Consider the following 18,542-nt stretch of genomic DNA (forward strand, 5'->3'; position numbering starts at 1 on the left):
CTGGTCTGTAAAACAGTAGTGTAGACAAACCCTCTGAAGCTAACACTTTCTAGCCACTGTCTTTCTTCCTGATTGCAGTAAGGTAAGTGATGCAAAGGGCATCTTTGGAAGGAAGAAGAAATTGACTTGAATTAGGATTAAATGTCCTTGGAACATACCTGAGGCTACTCAGAGTCTTCTGGGATAAGAGATTCAATGGTTATTAAGCTGAATCTCATACCCATGTATCGGAAAGGCAAAGTGTAGTAATTTCTAACCATAATGAACCAGATGTGCAATATTCCTAAGCAATGTAGCACCAAACATGGCTCACTTTTTTGAATAAATTGTGTTATGATTAAACATTTTTTTTTAAATAGATTTTCTTGAAACTGAGTAATGGGTTTGGAAATTATGATGGGAGGAGAAATTAAAAGATGCACAGACACACACAAGGAACATAATCACACTGTCTTTGTTTCCTTAGAAACTTCAAAGCAAAATACATGTAGTTTTCCCAACCATTAGCAATATTATTCTTAAAGCAGCTAATTTAACAATTTGAAAAACAAATGCTGCAATTCTTCATGTCAGGATCTGAAAAGAGAGTCTAAAGTAGTCAGAGAATGACAGTCATCTGATTCAAACTGCACTGCACTAACACAATTTTAGGATATATTTAGGGATATATACACAAGTTAATAGACAAAGCAAATTGTCTGCTTGAGCTAAGGCTTATAATCTTTTGTTCACTCTTGGATCTATGAATTTATGTGATTCATTATTTGGGATTTCCAGAAGGTAAGCAAAGTACATTCATCAGACTAATAAAAAGCTCTTAACAAGGCTTGTCACTTGCAAAGCCTTTGAGAAAATAACATCCGCATAATGGGTCATATTTGGAGAATCTAAATTGTCACAACTCATGTCAACAACAACTCAAACTCAAGAAGCTCTAGATCAGAAGGCACACTGAAAGCAAAGAAGATCTGGGCTTGCCAAATAACAACATGAACAAACAACAACAACAAAATAAAGAAACAAAAAGAAGAATGAAGAGGTGAGAAGTCATAGAAGCAAGCATCTTTTGGTCCCTGCACAGACCTGGCTGCCTTTATTTGGCTGCAATGGAAACCTTAGGAAACTGCAGCTAAGCTGTGAAGGTTATTTCCTTACAGTACAATCAATGGAAATGTAATAATATATTCATCTCTGGTCCACACTTTCAGGACAGAGTAGAGAGCAAGATTCTTCCTGCCATCACAGCATAGTATGAAGGGCTTGTAATGCAGACCAAGGACACTGACCACAGTAAGTGATAGTAAGTGATGACAAACCCTAAGATTGTTGCTGATATTTGTTAATCTGCAGCTCTGAAGGGTGAATTAACTCATAGATACATTGTGAGAGAAGGCAAAAAATCATGTTGCAGATCCTCAAAGACACTACGAAAATCAAACAGCAGCAGAAACAAGCAACCATTTTACTGCAAATAAATGTATCAGGAAAAAAATATCCAAAACTCACATTGCTTCAAAACCTAGGGCAATTATTTTTTCACAGATATTCTCAGATTTCACTATTTATGCAGCACATATGCCAGGGATCAAGAGCATACAGCAGATGAGAAATATAGAGAGCACAGGAGAAAAAGGTACGAATCCGAATTTGCCAAAGTCTGCATGCAGTAAATTTAGAAAATTAATTAAGGAATAAATAAATTTAAGGGAAAAAAAAAAAAAGAAGAAGAAGAGAAAGAAAAAAAAAGTTATATGTAGATCAAAACAGAAGATATTCAGTATCACACATCACAGAGAGTCAAAAGCCAAAAGGGAAACAGTGATTCATAGACTGAACCATAAGAAGTGGCAAGTATGCAGAAAAGGAAGCCTTGTGCCAAGTGGACTGTGGGTCTACACACAATTTAATCATTTGCAGAGATTACTGTAAAGTAAAAACAGATGGAAAACTAGTTTACAGTACAGTGCAGCTAACAAAAATTCTGCAGTCAAGCTGATAGATGCAGGCCTTTGGTCACTGTTCCGTGTACACCGAGGGACTTCCATCTCGGCTTTCAAATTACAAACAGACACTCCTGCTTCCTGCAGAACAACTTATCTGGAATACTGCATTCAATTCTAGACAGTCAAATTGGAGCAGTTCAAAAGAAACTACCACAAATGGTCCCTGGGGCCTTAGGGACTGATTTATGAGGAAAGATGAAAAGAATTAAATATGCATAGCTTAGCTAAGCTGAGTGACTAAGGAAAGACAAGTTAACAGAAATTTGAAGAGTGAGAGGGAAAAAGAGAGGCTGTACAGCTTAAAAATGAAGGGAATTTGGAACAATAAAATTAATTTAATGTAGTCCACATTTAGGCAGAGTACTGAGATAAAAATAAGACACATGGATGAGATTAACAGGCAAGACTGCAAGTTGGGTATACTGGGTGGACAGAAGGTCAGTGTTTCCAGTACTCACAACAGCTCACTCAACTCCGGTGTCTCCCGCTGGCCCAGCAAAGCTCTTTAAAGACAACCCATTAGTAAGGTGCAGAAGCAACCCACGTGAATTTCTGGTACATAAAGCTACAATATTGTCATCTCTGCCTTGCGCTGAGGGGATGGTTACTGAGTATGTCCTAAGTCTGGGCTGTGCTTAGAATAGTAAGGATAGTTGCTAGTCTGAGCTAAATCTTCATAGAAAAGTGAAAGCAGACTGAGCAGTTGTCCTGACAACAGATTTAACTCCTGACAATAGCTTAAGATCACCTCCCACATCTACTACCTAGCTGGAATGTGCCCAGAGAAGGGCAACAAAGCTGGTGAAAGGCCTGGAACACAGACGCCATGAGGAGAGGCTGAGGGAGCTGGGGTTGTTTAGCCTGCAGAAGAGGAGGCTCAGGGCTGACCTCATTGCTGTCTACAACTACCTGAAGGGAGGCTGTAGCCAGGCGGGGGTTTAGTCTCTTCTCCCAGACAACCAGCAACAGAACAAGGGGACACAGTCTCAAGCTGTGGTGGGGGAAGTACAGGCTGGATGTTAGGAGGAAGTTGTTGGCAGAGAGAGTGATTGGCATTGGAATGGGCTGCCCAGGGAGGTGGTGGAGTCACCGTCTCTGGAGGTGTTCAAGAAAAGCCTGGATGAGGCACTTAGTGCCATGGTCTAGTTGACTGGCTAGGGCTGGGTGCTAGGTTGGACTGGATGATCTTGGAGGTCTCTTCCAACCTGGTTGATTCTATGATACAGCACTTCTGTATGGGCACATATAACAAAAAGAAGTGCTTGCTTGTGAACACATATATTAATACCACCTCTGGGTGAAGTTAAAATGGGAAAATTCAGTTTGTCTGATGAAGAGGAAGAAGAATAAGAAAAAAAAGGAGGAAGAAGAAACAGCTTTAGCCCATGTGACAAACTGAAAAAAGCATACTGTCAATGGATGGTGTGCTAGTTTGAAGCAAGCTAGAATGTTTTGGTAACAGAACTAGATAATGGGCAGTGAAATGAAAACAATTGATGTCAACTTCTCTCACAGTTACGCTGAGAACTCTGGGAAGAAGAAGAAAACATTCTCCATTTTGTTTCTCACTCTTGCTTTTGCCTTGGACCTGGTCACATCTCATTAACCCTGCTCCTACTAACCTTGCTCCCTAACCTCTTGGCTGCACCTCTTTTCTTCCTGAGAACTGGGGTAAGGTTGAGAGGGACTGGGGGGAGGTGTTGGGGTGGTTTGAGTGCCCCTCCTGGGGACTCAGGTTTCTGGGAGGGGAGTTGTGCTTTTGTATTGTTTATCCTTTGTATATTTCTGTATATAATTGTATATAACTGTATATATTGTAAATAGCTGCTTGTAAATTCTGCTAGCTGTAAATAAATTGCTTCATCTATATTCCCAGGGTCCGTCTGAGTTAGCTGGGGCAAATTCAAAAGTGTGGGGGGGCGGGGTAACCCCCAAACCATCACAGATGGACTCCTAAACTACATGAAACTTGAAGTTCTTTCACTGATGAAATAAATAAAGAGACTTTAAAAATTCTTCAGAGCTACTGAAGAAACTGAAGCAGAAATCAAACAGGAATTACTGCATTACTGCTCACAAGACACAAAATGCATCTCTCAAAGACAGCAAGTGTATATATACATTCACTGGTGATGAGGAGAGATTAATTGAGCCATTCAGCTCATCTTCTAAGAGCATTTCACAGCATATTCACTTATGTGATTTACACCTACCACTTCTGTAAGCAACATGACTAGTACTGCAGCCAACAAAACAAAATAATGGTGTCGAAAGCAAAACTCTCGAAAAGCAAAGTATTCATTTCACCTGCAATCTGAATACAAAAGTTCTCCTGATTCACATAAAGTGAGTGCCCAGTAAGGGATACATTGCTTTTCACATACTTGCTTGGAGCCTCTTGCAATAAGCTACCTGGAAACAATATTCCTTTGTTCCACAGAGGAATTTCTATATGCCTTCTTCTTTCCTTATCCTCAGCTTAGATACCAAGATTTACAACACTTTTACAGGAGAAATCTTTATTTCCCTGTATAGTGAAGGGATCACATTTGAAAGCCACTGATTTGCTTTCAGAAAACAACCATAAGAAAGCACTCTATTTTCTGTAGATGTCTTAACGAGGTCTCATGTATATTTTATGCCACACTTCAAAACAGGATTTGCACCAAATGGGACCACAGTAGGACTCTATCAGCCTAAGGTGACATGGCCCAGATCTACTGCCTCTCTACACTCTCTGAATCTCTTCTGGAAAGTCACACTACATAGAGAAATATTCATAACAGGACTTACGGCCACAGATTTCAGACTGTGTTTTACTTCTTCCAAGGAATGACATATTCTTTTTTAAAATCAACCATGAAGTAAGAGAGTGGAGCACACTTCCAAGTACAAATCCTACAGGAACATCTGTATCCTAGCTGGGTAAGAAACAAACACCCAGATGCTCATTCACTTCTACACTGTGATCTCCATGTGCACTCCTTGCAAGTTCCCATTCTTACTGTCCAAAAAGAGATTAAAATGGACTACATCCCAGCTCTCTGAATCACCTTACACATGGGGAAAACTTGTCAGGGATAGTTGTCTTTTCAGTGTACTAGAACAGCACTGGCAAGGAAAACAGATTTGATGATACTACTTGCATGTACAGTTCTGCAGGTTACAATAGACTGACCTATGTCATCTGTTACCTCAATGTATATCCAGTAGTTAAAATATTAGAACTTGAAGATTTCTTTTATTGAAGAATACTGAAAGCAAGAGCAACATAAGCAAACAGAAAATACACTTTTTAACAGTCAAGCAAGCAAGCACCATTTTTATTCAATTGGTGGTGCTCCTTTATGATGCTTTAAAAAATCCTGCATTTGGACAACTCCCCATTTGTTCCAAATCACACTATTTGTTTGTTCCAAATTTGTTCCAATTCAAACTATTCTTCTGTTGACATAATTGATTTCCATTTGATTAAGAATAAATAAGAATTACTTCGACTTAAAACTGTATTTCCTTGTGATGGTTTGGGTGTTCCCTGCCCCCCCCACTTTGGAAATTACCCACACTAGACTCAGTCAGCTCTGGAAATTGAATGAAGCTTATTATTTACAACTTAGCACAATATACAAGCAGATATTTACAGTATATACAGTTATAGACAGAAATATACAAGGTAAAAGGTAATAGAGAAACACAACTCCCCTCCCAGAAACCTGAGTCCCCAGGAGGGGCTTCCAACCACCCCTTCACCTTCCCCCTACCCCTCCCAACCTTACGCCAGTCCCAAGGAAGAATGGAGGTTCAGCTGGGGGTTAGGAAGCAAAGTGGATTAGTCAAAGAAACAGAGGGTGAGGTCAGAGAGAGATGCAGCCCGGAGCTTCCCAGCAGCAGAAGTCGTTATCTACATTTTTATTTCTTGTTCTCATACATCTCAGCAATCCAATGAGTGAGGTAGACACCAGCCTTGTTTTCCTTCCACAGCCTACAATGTAGTTCTTCTCACCAAAACATTCCAGCTAGGCTCAAACTAGCATAATTGCTTTAAAACAATCATGTTCAGACTCTGGCTATTTTGATGCAAGCGTTAATTTTGTTACCTAGAAACATTTTCTTTTGGTTATACCATGAACCAAGTGTGCAAAATTCACCATTATGCAGTACATTAATATGTCTGAAATGAGAGAGAAAGGGAATTGTGATTATCCAGAACAAGAATCTACTTCAGGAATGAAAATATCTTCATTAGCCTCAAAATTTTCACAAACTTTGTGAGGAAAAAGTGACTACAATGCTAGAATTTCACAAGTGGATATAGGTTTGAGGGTTTTTTTGCTGTTCTCTGTTCTTGCAGCCATCTCCTAAAAAATGCAGCATGAGAGTTCTGAATCTTCCTGCATGCTGTGCCAATACAGTGAGAAAACATGATACTTTGACCTTTACAATATTTTTTCATCTCATTTTCAGGGTGGCTAGCTTTCTTTGCTGTCAGCAGGATCACTATATTAGAAGAAAAAAACCACTCCAAAAAACAACAAATATTTTGCTTTGTTGCATGAATGCAATAATTAGAGAATAAAAATAAACAGCCAATTACCATAGATATGAAAGCACCAGAACTCATAAGTTGTCAATGATTTCCTTTTTCTTCCTGTTACCCTGTACTTATCCTGTGATTAGAGTGACAGAATGTAACAGAAGCAAAAATGTTCTAGTCTGCTTGTATCAAGACCTGCAAGATGAAAATCATTAATAAAGCATTTTTTCCCTAATTTTTCAGATATCTTTCATGGTATCTGAATTATCACACCAACTAGTTGTTTTTAAATCTGCATTGAAGCTCAGTGATTCATCAGATTGAGTGTCAAATGGGATAAGAAATACTGTGTGTTGTATTAGCATTCCTTTTCAGTGTTTTAAGCTTCTCAGACACCTTCCATCAAAATCTCCTTATTCCCCTAGAATTGTTCTGTGCATCTTCACAGAATCTAAACCTGTATGGCTGATCACACACAGCTGTTCCTCTTGCTGTTTCTAGACTCCTGGGAAAAATGACTCCTGCCCCTTCCTTCTAGCTTCATTTTCAGCAGGCACAATCTCTTGGTCATGCTAGGTGTCTCATTTGAGTAAGAATCTTAGCCCTATGCCATAGGTCATAGTGTCATAAGCATGTACAAGGAAAAGGCAGCTTTCCCTGCAGTCATGTTGTACTTAGCTCTCTTAATGCAGGAATAAAACCATGACACCATCATGAAATAACAACCTAAATTAAAGCAATGCCTGTTGAATAAGAATTGGTACAGATATTAGTCTCTTATTTATAAGTCTCTTCCAACTACTTGGATATTTTTTACTTTTGTGGGGTTTTTTGTTTGTTTCGTGGATTTGCTTTTTGGTGGTTTTTTTTGGGGGGGAGGTTATTGTTGGTTGGTTGCTTGCTTGCTTTTTGTTGGGTTGTTGGGGTTTTTTTTGAGTCTTTAACACCTCATCAGTGGGAGAGGACACATCCAAGATGACATGAGAATTCTTTGGGAACCATAAAACAGGCTAAATAAATAAATACCGCCTCCTGACCAAACTTGTAACAGAAGGAATCCTGTTCAGAGGAAGAAGAAAACACTTCAATGACTTTGACAATTCTCTCACATCACTAACCATCCAGTGTGACAGAGCATCTGTGTGTCCATGTTACCCGGGTCACCTCACATCCTACACAAAATCATCATAAAGGCATAGGGTTCCTATACTATTAACCAAGTACAGGTTGGTTACTATTGACCAACTACAGGTCAGGTCTTCATTCTTTCTTTTCAGGTTTCTCTTGCCCTCTCACCCAATCTAAGCTACAGCAACTCACTCTGTTGAAACACAGAAGAAATTTTCACAGGATGTCTCACAGAAAGCTGACACAAAGGTATTAGGTTTCACCCACAGAACTGTCTTCTCACTCATAGGAAAAGCAAGTGTAAGTCCCTACCCTTTGTAAACTAAAACTAACGTATTGTATCACATCTTCTGCACCCCTTTTCCAAGCTGCATACAGACCAAGAGCCGCATGTCTGGAGCCTCAGAAGGCTGGGTGATGTGAGAACAGCTGACTACTTTGCCAAGAGCACGCAGACTGAATTTAAAGTGATAAACAAGAGCTTGAGATGACACACGTCCTTCCCTTTGCACATCCTGGAACATGCTAATGCCAGATACTACCGCAGGTGAAATGCTCATACCACTATGCTGAGAATTCCTGTAGTTAGTAGTTTCATTAAAACAGAAAATTATTTGAAATGGCAAGCTGGAACATGTCCAGAGAAGGGCAACAAAGCTGGTGAGGGGCCTGGAGCACAAACCCTATGAGGAGAGGTTGAGGGAGCTGGGGTTGTTTAGCCTGGAGAAGAGGAGGCTCAGGGGTGATCTTATTACTATCTACAACTACCTGAAGGGGCATTGTAGCCAGGTGGGGGGTGGCCTCTTCTCCCAGGCAACCAGCAATAGAACAAGGGGACACAGTCTCAAGTTGTGCCAGGGTAGGTCTAGGCTGGATGTTAGGAGGAAGTTCTTCACAGAGAGAGTGATTTCCCATTGGAATGGGCTGCCCAGGGAGGTGGTGGAGGCACCGTCCCTGGGAGTCTTCAAGAAAAGCCTGGATGAGGCACTTAGTGCCATGGTCTAGTTGATTGGTTAGGGCTGGGTGATAGGTTGGACTGGATGATCTTGGAGGTCTCTTCCAACCTGGCTGATTCTATGATTCTAAGCTATGGAAAAGTAAGGTCAAATTCATTCATACACATGATGATAATTTTGTTACCAAATACTCTGTGAATTGGTGTGAAAAATATTGAAGATGGTATCTGTAAGTACATCACTACTAGATTTGGCCTTTCAACACAGTGTATACAATTAAGGTCAAGATGTTTTGGGGCTTTGGTTTTTTTTTTTTTTTTTGTTGTTTGTTGGTTTGGTTTGGTTTCCACGCAAGGAAAGACTCCTGTAGCATATGGATTTTAAAAAATACTTTGCCTACAGGTAGTGAAAAGAAGGAATAAGTCAGTATAGACTATAAGATATCTTAAGAAGATACTGCAAAATTTAAAGGACATTTTTTTCCAGTGCATCTTCTACTTCACCTAATTTTGTTCATGGATGATCCTTGCCATGTATTCAGATGGTGACAGTAATAAGGGCTAGATGGTGGAGAGAATTGTATTTCTTCTGTGTCTTGTTTCAATTCCTGAATTAATTCACTAGTAAACATTTAATTAGTATTCCCATCTCAGATGTCTGCAAGCACTGGTCTGCAACAACGCTCAATTCAGCGTTTCATAATTTATACAAAGAAGATAAAGGAATCAGAAAGAGTGACAATTCAAAAAGAATGGAAATACTCTGATGTCCATGTCTGAAGATTGAAATATTTGGATAAAACCACTTGGCTAAGATTTTCAGCTGACATGATTATAACTTCCTTACAATATTTTAATTCTATTTACATTTATGCATCTCTACAGCACTTGCAGTGGAAATGGGCCTTTTGAGTAATAAATTTGAGCCTCCTGATGAAAGTACTGTTTTCCTTAGTTACTTCTGCAGATCCCTCAAAGGAAGTCCAGAGTACAGATGGAAAACCACAGCCGTAACATGTAAATGATGGTACTTCTGTTGTTACTGGCTATAAAAGGGAGAGAAGACAGCAGCAAGGTGCTACCTAATCTGCAAAATTACATTAGTTTCTACAGTCTGTCACACAAATCATCAAGATAAAACAGTACCCAGCAGCTGGCAGATAACATGTGGCACTCTCCTACATACTACTGTTCTCCTTTCTAAATAGCTTACATTAGCTGATTGCCAAGGAGAAGCTACTAGAGCAGGCGGGGATAGCTCTCGGCAGCAAGACTTGGCTGCAAAAAGGAGATGGGCATCAGCAGGGACAACATGAGCTGCTCAAACAGGCAGACAGCTTGTGTTTTAAATGTTGCAGGTGCCAGCTGAAGACAACACGATGGCTGCAGCAGGACTTTTTCCAGAGCACTACTGGGATGAAAGGCCTTACTGGGCATGGCCCCAGATAATCTGGTCTGACTATGCAGCTGTCCTTGCTTTGAGCTGTGTGGACTGGAGACCTCCCAGAGTTGCATCTTTCCAACCTGAAAGATTCTATGGCAAGATGGTGACAGTATATCTCATCTTCACAGCCTTCTAGTGGGAGCAGTGAACTGAAAACATGAAAGAAGAGCAGTAAAACTGTACTAATGCCATAGGATAATAGCTATGGCCCTTCTCAGCTCAGATCTCCACACTTACTTTCTGCAGAGATTGGAAACAAAAACAAAGTGCAAAAAACACATGCAAAAGCCAGGTAGAAAGCACAGCTGTTCAGAAAACATTAGCTTTCAAGTGCCATTAATTCTCTTTTTTTTTTTTAGGTACTTCTCATCTCCCTAAAGCATACCAAGAGAGAGTCCTCCACAAGCAGAATTCCTCTGATTCAATGTCTTTTCTTTCTGATAAACGAATCATCAGCAAAACTGAGTGAAAACGATGCAGGCTGTTGAAAAGTCACGTCTCAACCCTTAGAGATTCAGCTGCTCTCAGCAGGTCTCAGAACATCACTGGTGCTGCCACCCTGCACATAGCCCTGGCCCATATTTGATCCCAGTTGTTTGTCAAATAAAACATCAGCCACACTATTGGCATGTTAAGTCAAATGGTAACCCTCAGAGGTGCATGACAGAAGAAGTGTTTCTCCTTCACTAATTACAGGTAAAGGTAGAAGCAGTTGTCAATTCCTTATGGAGAAGCACAGGCAGTAAAAGGCCTTTCTGGCAGGCTCCAGCCAGCACCTATTGTCTTCTAAAGTGCACTACTTTGAAGCAAAAGTGCTATAGGGTAAAATGCCCTGATTTAGTACAAAATCACTAATACTAAATTCCAGATTTTTTTTTTGGGGGGGGAGGAAACAAATGTGGTACAGTCTTTTCCTGTACTATGTTTTAGTCCTTCATCCCTGCCCTCTAACCAATGAAATGCACATCCCAAGTAGTCATCATAGTCATCATCTGCTTCCTTTTAACGAGAGAATGTTGCAGTCACCCTCATCTCTTTCCAATTAAGAAATCTATAGTTTCATTGTAGAGTTACATATGCTGGTGAACACACACACACACCCCCCATATATTTGCTACACTTTCACTCTAAGAAGATCATTCCAAAGTGAATAAATACCTAACAATAACTCTTTTGACATCTTCAAGATAGTTATTATGCCGCAAATTTCTCATTTGCATTTGTCAAATCTCACGACAAGCTCAAAGACTTATTCTTAGAGTGCACCTTTAAAACTATGCAGTAAATCTAATCTGTGTTTCTCTGCATGAACAGGGCATTAAAAGCAGTTCCATATGGAAGTCCCACTGAATCCAGACAAGAGGAAATCCTCATAAATATATTTTTTTTCTTAATTACTAAAATACTTCCAGGACAGATTAATTTCATATTAAAACATCAAAGAACCACATTACTTGTTTCTTAACTGTAGCATATTTTTAAAGTAGTTCCAGAAATGTCCTTGGTATGCTCAAGTCGTCAAAGACCGCAATCTGGAGAGAAAACCTCTTACAACCATCTGCTATTTGTCATGTTAAAACAGGGACATAATACCTAGAAGTCTGAAGTTTTCTAAGTCCTGCAGTAAAAAACATCCATGGCTAACAAACTACCAATGGCTGTCCAGAACGAGTGTCTATACAGTAACTCATTTATCTGATGTAAACCCAGCAATTTCCACTCAGATCCTGGATGCTTTACCAGGCAAATTCTAAAAGCTTCAAAAACGATGCTAGGAAGGCAAGCAGCTTTGACAGGCAGGTCCCCTCCTCTCCCCCCTCCCCCCAAAAAAACCAAACAGTCAAAAAAACCCGTTGCTAGGAATTTGCTCTGCATTGAATCAATACATTTAGCATAGATCCCAATTTCAGTCCTTAAGGAGGCAGCCTGCATGATTCAAGGTTAAAAGTTCATTGCTGTTTTTTAAGTCTGTCACACCAAATAGCCAAATATTCTGATAAGGACTGGTTACAAGCAATTGATCTACAACAGATAATGATATGTGCTCCTAATTATGAAGCTGTTTTCATTTGTGTTAGTCTCGTAAAACATATGAGCCATATCCGAGGTTGTCCTTCCAGGCGTCTGTAACATAATGCTATAAATTACATGTTTCTTCCTTTTTGGATATTATTTTCTTTAGTGATCAATTCAAACAAAAGTTTTAAAAGCCGATCAGCATGAACTTCAGACTGAGAGCTTTATCACACACACAATGAAGTTCCCTCTGAACAGAGGAGAAAAAGAAACACTATGTTCTGCCTGCATATTCACATGCAAAGTAACAACTCCCCTTCCTGACTACACGTTGACATCATGCAGTATCTGCCTTCTACTTTTTGCATATGCATTTGAAAAGACACACCTCGGAATACAGACAGTTTAGAAATCAAAATAACCATTTTGTTACTTACAGCATTTGATAAAATGGTAATGAGACATTCTTTCATCTCAGGCTGTAGTCTTGCTACAGGTTTCAGCATTCTCTTCTGCTACAACTGTCATGCCCAGAAAATGCATTATTTAGAGCCCTTCCTCAGGTATCCAGTATACCTCAGAATACATTATTCACTGTAGTTTCTGCTCCAGGATCTTGCAGAGGCTTCCAAGTCATCCTCACCCGACTGCTGGAGTTATGATAAACCTCTCTGCGTCTTGAACTGTGATTACTGCACGTGCTATTGTAGCACAATTGATTGACACTGCTCCTAATCCCACATCCCCAGGAATAGAAAGATTTAATTGGTGTGCACTTGCAGCCACATTCTTCCAGCACTGAGGTGTGCTGCTGCACTGCGGCTCTCGCAGTCCTGCCAGTTAATGGCTTTTCAATAGCTTTCAAATGGCAGCAAACTAAGCTTGATGAGTGGGCTCGAATGAAATAGCAGAAGAAGGGATCTTAAATTTTATTTATGCATGCTGTTCCTGTGCCAAATGTGTCCAGATTTTTAGCTAGTACTAAACCAGGATTATTTTTAGCTGCCACCAGTTGCTGTGTGAATAGGAAATTGATATAGGATGCCAAAAATAACCACCTTTTCACATCACAGATCATTTTTCAATATGTTGTAAGGTAAAAATCAGGATAGAGCTCAGAATCATCTTCAGACTCTTCTGGTTTATGCACAGGGTCATTTAAATTGAGTTAAGAAATACGTTTGTGTGTACATTCCTTGGTATGTTCTTGTTTTGTCATTTCTTTGTATTATGCTGCATCTTTCTCACCAACAGAATATTTATCTCAGAAGAAAGAAACTGCAAGCTCTGCATGTTTCAGATTTTCACTGTGTGCATGTCATTGAATGATATTCTAATCACTGATTTTAAGACAGTAAGCTGAAGAAAACACATCACTAAGAACAAGTCCATGCAGTTATTTACCAGATTGCAGAATAACAAGTCAGAGCATACTGACGCATTACCCGGTTTCAGATTAAGGGCACACAAAAGGCAGACCTGCATTGTATGTTAAACATCCAGACTGCATCATTCTCTCAGCACAATTCCTGCATTGCTTCCCCAAGAACAGTCACTCAGGAATTTGGGTACTGCTTCTCTGAGAAGCCCACAGCAGAACTGCAGTAAAATATTTTGGCTGAACTAAAAAAATGATTTAAATCTTCTCTGAACACAGTTCTTTATCTCTGCTTACCATGTGCCATGCTCACTACAGTCATCTCTTCACTGAGTGAGTGCTCTTGTAGAGGGAAACTGATAGCCTAGCCATATTCAAATCTTCTATAGGCTTGAAAGGTGCTTATTTACTGTTTTGTATACATACAAATTTTAACATCTACAAAGTGTTAAAGGGACTACAAATACAAAAGGGTCTAACTCTTTATTGAGGATTGCTAATTCAGACGCTATTAACTATGCTGCAAAGTCCCCACCAGAGCAGAAAGATGTATATTCATAGTCATCCAGACATCCATTAGCAAAGCCCTTAGGTGAAATCTCTCAGCTCTTAACAGCCACGTATTTCAAGTCTAGTTTTAGGTATAATATGCCCAACAACAGTTTTACAGAACTGATTATTTAGGTGTTTGGGTTTTGTTGTTTTGGTTTGGGTTTGGTTTTTTCCTTCTGAAAACACTTTTCAAAAGAAAGAGAAAAAATACCTAACAATAACCAGAGAATATAGGTATAAACTGTATAAAGCACAATGCAGTACTTACATTACCATAGAAACTTTTTACTGTAAAGCTCAGAAGTCCAAAGTAATTACATTTATTCAGACTTTCTTTCACACCCATATAACACTAGGCAAGTTTTGGCCATATGGCTTATAAAATAAACATACAGAGTGTTTTAAGAGGCAATGTTAGTCATAGTTCATGAGCAAGTGTCAAGCAATTTGACAAAAAGCCCTTTGAGCAATACTTTTTGGTGGAGACGTTCCTGACAGGCTCATCTCTGGTGGTACCTGTCAGGGAGACAGACTGCCGTGTCTAATAACATCACACTTCCACCAGCCCATGGTGGTTAAAACCAGGTGGATGCTCAGTAAACACTACTGAATGAGAGTAATGGACAAATGATGTTTTCCTGAAGACAGAGATAAAAGGAAGAGGTGGCATTTTCACTACTGGCTTGAAGAAAACATGAAGAATAAAATAACTTGATCTGGCCCATTTCAGACTAATATATGCAATTATCTGCTGAATTGCAATGGTGAAAATTTAGTATAGTGGAATTTGGTAGCATTTGTGTGACAGGTTAGACTTCCATCTATCTTGCAAGGAACAAGTTCAAATATATAGTCATACATCTGGGTCAGGGCAACCACTGGTATCATTACAGGCTGGGAGAAAAAGGGATTGAGAGCAGTCCTGCAGAGAAGGACTTGAGGGTACTGATGAACTGAAAACTGGAGATGAGCAAGCAATGTGCACTTGCAGCTCAGAAGGCAAACTATACCCTACGCTACATCAAAAGAAGTGTGGCCAGCAGCAGGTCAAGGAAGGAAATTCTCCTTCTGTATTCCACCCTGGTGAGACCTCATCTGGAATACTGCTCCAGCTGTGGAGTCCTGAACACAGGTAAGACATGAGCCTGTTGAAACAGGTTCAGAGGAGGGCCATGAACACAATGAGAGAAAGGCTTAGAGAGTTGGGGTTGTTCTCCCTGATGAAGTGAAGGCTCCATGGACACTTTATTCCAACATTTCAAAGCACAGAGATGACAATTGAGACAGAAAGACTTTTCACTACAGTCTGGAGTGACAGGAAAAGTAGCAATTATTCTAAACTGAAAGACAGTACATTTAGATTGGATTTAAGGAAGACTTTATTTTACAGTAAGGATGGTGAAACACTGTAACAGTTTGTCTAAAGATGTGGTAGTTGTCCCATCCCTAGAAATGTTCAAGGTCAGATTGGATGAAGCTCTGAGCAACTTGACCTAGCGCAAGATAGCCCTGCCTACAACAGGGGCACTGAAATTAGATGATCTTTAAAAGGTCCTTTCCAACCGAAGATGTTCTATGATTACACAGTCCCTTACAGAGAGTATCAAGGCACAGGACATACTCTTGATATTGGTCATATTTACATCAGATTGAGAACCTAGCTTCTGTCTGTATGGCCAGTCTATCTCCAGTCTCTTCTAACATGCACTAGTCCCTGTGAGAAGCGAAGAGCATGGAGCTGTTTGACAAGGGAAGGTCTGTGATGCTACACCACAGCTGGGAATTGCACCTTTCCACTGGATTTTTAAACTGTGCAAGTCTGTGGGGCAGAATGTACCCACCTGCAGCAGGGTACTGTGCCCTCTCCTCTCCTCCAAGAGTCCATGTGTTATTGGCTGCTCAAATATAAATGACAACCTGCAGGTAAGTGAAAGAAAAGTACCGACTTTTCAAGACTTGACACCTGGCTACCTCAAAAGGCCTTTCATCTGAGAGCGTCACATGTGCTTTTAAAATAGATAAATAAATTAAATTCATTTTATTACATGAGTAATTGCCTTTAGTGGGTAGTGCAAAAAAAAAAAAAGGTGCAAGTTTAAATGCATAGAAAATAGTATTGTATATTGTCATCAGGAAGCTCTGATGCATGGTGAAGGGCAACACTAAAATACAACTAAAATGAGGCAGGAGAAAGTTCTCAGAGAAATGGTAGAATAAAAACACTAGGCAGAGTAAGTGGCAAGAAATGGTGAACGAAGAAAAAGAAGAGCAAAGGGTAACTGCTAGTGCAGAGATAAGCTGAACCCTGAAGAGAATTAGCAGCTAAAGTTGATGCAAAAGGAATGCAGAATAGAGACACTGAGGAGGAAGAAAACTGATTCACTTTTTGGAAAGACACGTGATTTTCACTGTAACATTTTCCTAGGCTGGAAAGTGAAGTAAAACCTGCAGTATTCATGGTGGCAGTATGTCCATAGCATAAACAGATATTTCAAGTGTGAGAACAACAAAAAAAGATTTACACTTCTGAGACATCCTCAGAGGAAGGAGTATTTTGTTGCCAATGACTCTACAACTACCTGAAGGGACATTGCAGCTGGGTGGGGATTGGCCTCTTCTCCCAGGCAACCAGCAATAGAACAAGGGGACACAGTCTCAAGTTGTGCCGGGGAAAGTATAGGCTGGATGTTAGGAGGAAGTTCTTCCCAGAGAGAGTGATTGGCATTGGAATGGGCTGCCCAGGGAGGTGGTGGAGTCCCTGGAGGTGTTCAAGAAAAGTCTGGATGAGGCACTTAGTGCCATGGTCTAGTTGACTGAATAGGGCTGGGTGCTAGGTTGGACTGGATGATCTTGGAGATCTCTTCCAACCTGCTTGATTCTATGATTCTGTGATATTACTCCTGTTTATAGTCTCTCCTGACTGAATTCCTGCAATCAAAAAGGAATTCCAAATTAAAAATCAAAAGATATAATTAACATTTAAAATCTGACCATGTTAACTATAGAATTGTATCTGGAGAAACTATAAACACATTGTAAAACTGCTTTCTCTAAACATTAGGGAACACAGACATGTTTTCACTGACAGCCTTGCTGGTTTCAAGAAGACTATGGCAGTGTTTAAGTCTACAAAGAGGTACAAGTGTACTTTAACTGGGGGGGGAGGGGTGAAATTAGTTGCTATTAAACCCTGTGATAAAACACCGGGTATTAGTGTAGGTGAACCTGCACTGGCAGGGTGGTTGGACTGTATGATCTCCAGAGGTCTCTTCTAATCCCTGTCATTCTGTGATTTCACTGAGCTTACCAAAACCAGAGATAAAATAGAATCAATGTCAGAAAGCAAAACACATTTAGCTCTTCTGGAAAAATTCCTTGCCAGCTCTCCCTGTAGTCACTTTCATGCTATGTGCAAATTGAGCATTCAGTGAAATTATTGATTTTTAAAATAGAATCTAGGAACTGGTCAGCCATCACTAGGACAGTTATTTGTCTGAAGATAAGCAAGCATTTACGAATCATCTCAGAGCAGATAACTGTTTTCACATCTCAATTTCCAAGGCTGAAAACCTGTTTTAGAAAAAGCACTCACAACATGTTTCCTACAGTAATTTTGCAAACACAATCACTGCTAAGAATAAGGTCTCACAGCCAAGAACTGATATGCAAGCATTGTATCCATGTCAAGTAACTTTTTTTATTATATCATTATTTTATAGTTCATGTACAACTAAAAGATTTGATAGAGAAATGCAGAACTATCTGAAAGCAATTTGAACAATGAGAAACACATTGTAACTATTGGCTTTAAAAACATGACAGATGCTTCTTCTTTGTACCACTTTCACTCAGTGCAACAAAGCTTGCTCTATTCTTTCAGATGCTACCATTTCATTGTGCTACCTGTGGATTTAAAACTGCAGATAAGTGATGCTGCTTAGTAATCAATCCTTAGCCATGATATCCACCTGCCAACAAGCTACTCTTCAGATAAAATCTGGTTAATTGTTTGCTCATTAGGAAGCTAGAGATGAGCTGTAGCAGATGTAGATACTGAGAAGGACTCAATTTTACCAAAGTTTTAGATCAACAGACCTGTGAAATGGATGTAAGGTTTGCTCCACTGATAGCAACAACAAACCAAATCTAACTACTCAGTCATTTGCAGTGTGCTTAACCCTTAGAGACTCCCAGAAAACTTCTCCTCTTCCTCTAACCTTTGCACATTTTCCTCCTTTCCCAAAGTACTGAAAATGCTTTGATTTTTCAAGAAGTAGGTGTGATGGTTTGGGTGTTCCCTGCCCCCCTACACTTTGGAAATTACCCACACTAGACTCAGCCAGCTCTGGAAATTGAATGAAGCTTATATTTACAGCCAGCACAATATACAAGCAGATATTTACACTATATACAGTTATAGACAGAAATATACAAGGTAAGAGGTAATACAGAAACACAACTCCCCTCCCAGAAACCTGAGTCCCCAGGAGGAGCTCCCAACTGCCCCTTCACCTTCTCCCTACCCCTCTCAA

At 39.8% G+C, this 18,542-nt stretch overlaps 1 protein-coding gene across 4 annotated transcripts in view; it reads right to left on the minus strand.

Annotated features, from left to right (window-relative positions):
• The window catches only part of MYO16 (myosin XVI), a 438,909-nt gene that overhangs the window by 319,372 nt on the left and 100,995 nt on the right, over nt 1-18,542 (minus strand). Inside the window, exon 1 of one of the 4 annotated variants that reach the window (XM_064143766.1) lies at nt 12,518-12,787. The exons of the other annotated variants lie outside the window; for them this stretch is intronic. Within the exon in view, the coding sequence (XP_063999836.1) occupies nt 12,518-12,545 (28 nt within the window). The 5' untranslated portion in view covers nt 12,546-12,787. Of the gene's footprint in view, nt 1-12,517; nt 12,788-18,542 lie in introns of those variants that run through there. 4 annotated transcript variants of the gene reach the window in all.

Source organism: Pogoniulus pusillus, chromosome 5, assembly GCF_015220805.1.
Source record: "Pogoniulus pusillus isolate bPogPus1 chromosome 5, bPogPus1.pri, whole genome shotgun sequence".
Classification (NCBI taxonomy): domain Eukaryota; kingdom Metazoa; phylum Chordata; class Aves; order Piciformes; family Lybiidae; genus Pogoniulus; species Pogoniulus pusillus.